General features: G+C 29.5%; 1 protein-coding gene across 1 annotated transcript; it reads right to left on the minus strand.

The window, feature by feature from the left end:
• Window positions 1–1,185: 1,185 nt before the first annotated feature.
• On the minus strand, window positions 1,186–2,450 carry LOC133780092 (uncharacterized). Its single transcript, XM_062219971.1, has 7 exons — window positions 2,317–2,450; window positions 2,238–2,244; window positions 2,134–2,184; window positions 1,954–2,022; window positions 1,747–1,842; window positions 1,514–1,603; window positions 1,186–1,396 (listed from the first exon to the last, which is right to left on the minus strand). Exons 1-7 carry the CDS (start codon window positions 2,448–2,450, stop codon window positions 1,358–1,360), a joined length of 486 nt encoding a protein of 161 aa, XP_062075955.1. The 3' UTR covers window positions 1,186–1,357.
• Window positions 2,451–2,682: the final 232 nt, after the last annotated feature.

Raw genomic sequence — 2,682 nt, forward strand, 5'->3', positions numbered from 1 at the left:
GTGTTGATATACTCAATTTTTTGTTCATCAAAATCAGGTTTAGGGGTCTATTTGAATCATTTTACAAAATACAAGGTTCAAAAAATAATTTATCAAAATGCAGAGTTCAAACAAATAATGAGGCAAAACACATAATCTAAAAAAGTATAAACTTTTTTTAAAAAGATCCCAAATATAATTTAGTGTAAAATTTGATATGCTCACTATGTAAATTGATATATTGATTTATTTGATATATTTTTTTTAAAATTTATTAATATAACTATGTTGCAATAAAATTGTGTTAAAAGTTTGTGTCAACTATCATTGTAGGACGCAATCTTTCTCATCACTCCAATAAAATAAATAAGTAGTGACACGTGCCCACAAAATTTATAATGATAAAGAACTTGTGTATGTGTAAAATGTAATGTTTTTATTTAAAGATAACATTTTGTTTTTTTTATAATATATATATATATATTGATTTTTTAGGGAAGTGCTCTAAATAAATTGGGATGCAGAATTGAGAAAATTCCTCACCTTGGCAAGAAAGTCATCCTTCCTAGCTAGCTACTTTAAATGGTATAATTTATATAAAAGCAAATCCAAATATTCTAAGATTGACCATATAATGGAGGAGAGAGAAGGTCAAAAAATCAAGATAACCAATGAATGGAGTGAGATGAAAACATTGGTTCTAGACTCTAGTCCCTTACCTAGAGGATAAGGTTTGTATTTATGCTTTAATAATTATGAATTTATGCTTGACACTCTTCTTTTTGGTTTTTTTTTTCTTTCAACTATACCACCTTTTTCACTTTGTTAAGCATACGTTGGTCAAATTTTTATTTATTCACTCCATTAATAAGCACTTTAACCATTATATTAAGAAATATAGAAAGAAAAGAAAACCACATTAGAGATGTAAAAGTAGAACATTTGTGGGAATATTGATTCTATTGTTTTTGTAGATGTGATAGTAAGTCTAAATTACTATGAAACAAGAGTTGTTGGCTAACCTTTATGACATAGATAACCCATCTTTGTCATCAGATTCCTTATCCATGGACTATAGCTTGATGGTCTATATCACTAGATCAATAGTACTTGGTAGCAAAAAATAAAAACTAGATCAACAGAACTATTATTTTTGTTAAGTGACAGTGAGAAAACCAAAGTACTTTTGCTGTCATCAACACAAGGTTAAAGAAAGCAATAAATTTCATTTCATATGAAGAAGAAAGTTCTAAGCTTTACACATTCATTAGTCTTATCTAATCTAATTATGAAGGTGATCACACAAGTAATCTACAGTCAACCATTCTCTAATTTTTGGGAACCTCAAAAGCTTAAGACCAAAAACATAAAGACACTTTCATTTCTTCTGTTCCTTGTTCACATAATCCAGGTATTCCTGCCAAAAGAATAGCATACCAATAAGATTAAAAAAAATGACTTGGAAACTCACTGAAAGTAGACCTGAGAAGAATGGAATCTCATAGAACATATGTAAGAAAAAACACAAGAGTACCTGTAGAATGCCAGCCGCAGCAAACTTATCGACGATTGTCTTCGAATGAACCGGATGTAAATTCAAAGGCTTTATCAGCATTTCCACATTCTATAAACAATTTAGTAAACATTTTTGGATCAGATTATACACCACTTAAACAGAAAAAAGTACCAAGTTGAGAATGATGTTCATTCTTATGAATGGTTTAGCCGAAACAAAAGCAAAAAAAAAAGGTTGTTCCAAATCCAAACCCTTGAGGTAAAGCGCTCATCCCAGTATGTGTATTTGATACCGGTAAGTTTGTTTGTATTGCTTAGTTCATCCAAGAAGAGCTTCACAAGCACAGACTAAACCAAAGCAAGCAAACAATATTCAGTATAAACCATTTCTTTTTTTTTAAAAAAAACAAAAAGAAGAAAAACATAAAAATTCATGTAACTAAGGCTACGAAAACTCACATCATTAGTACTCTTTTGTCGGTCAAAAGTTAAGCCCACAACAAATCCTTCCAAAGAAAGTTCAGATATCTAATATCACAAAACAAAACCCACTATTTTAACATTCTCAAAACAAACAGAAACCACATTGTCAGTGAAATAAGATGAAACTATTTTTCTGTAAATAAGAAAGAGACTAACCAGACACTTAAAACGATCAGCTATTAACTCAACTTTTTCCTTGCAAGAACACTGCAACAATAAGAAATGAACAAAAACAATATCTTTAAACTATATAAAAATACAAAAATACTGTTATGAGTTACCTTTAAACATATATTTTTTTAAAATGAGTTACTTTTAAAAATAAAAAATTTCAGGTACCTCAAAGGTGAAGCTATCTTGTTGTTTAGATCAGAAACAGCCAAACCAATGTACTTAGTACCAACGTCTAAACCGAGCAAGCGCCCACGTTCAAGTCCATCAGTCTTAAGCAAGTCTTGGATCACGTAACTCATCTGTATAGTTTTTAAGACAAGCCAGTTGAATATGTATTGTGCCTTTGTAATAAAAACATATTAGTAAAATTGTGCAATAAGAACCAATTTCAAATTTAATTAAAACATAACTAAATCAGAAACCCAAAATTAAAATAAGTAAAGGTGAGTTTGTATAGAATGTAAGAGCACTTCCAATGGATGAATGCTCTGCTCTATATTATAAAATACATCACCAAAATATATATTTTTT

This window comes from Humulus lupulus, chromosome 5 (genome assembly GCF_963169125.1).
Source record: "Humulus lupulus chromosome 5, drHumLupu1.1, whole genome shotgun sequence".
Lineage (NCBI taxonomy): Eukaryota > Viridiplantae > Streptophyta > Magnoliopsida > Rosales > Cannabaceae > Humulus > Humulus lupulus.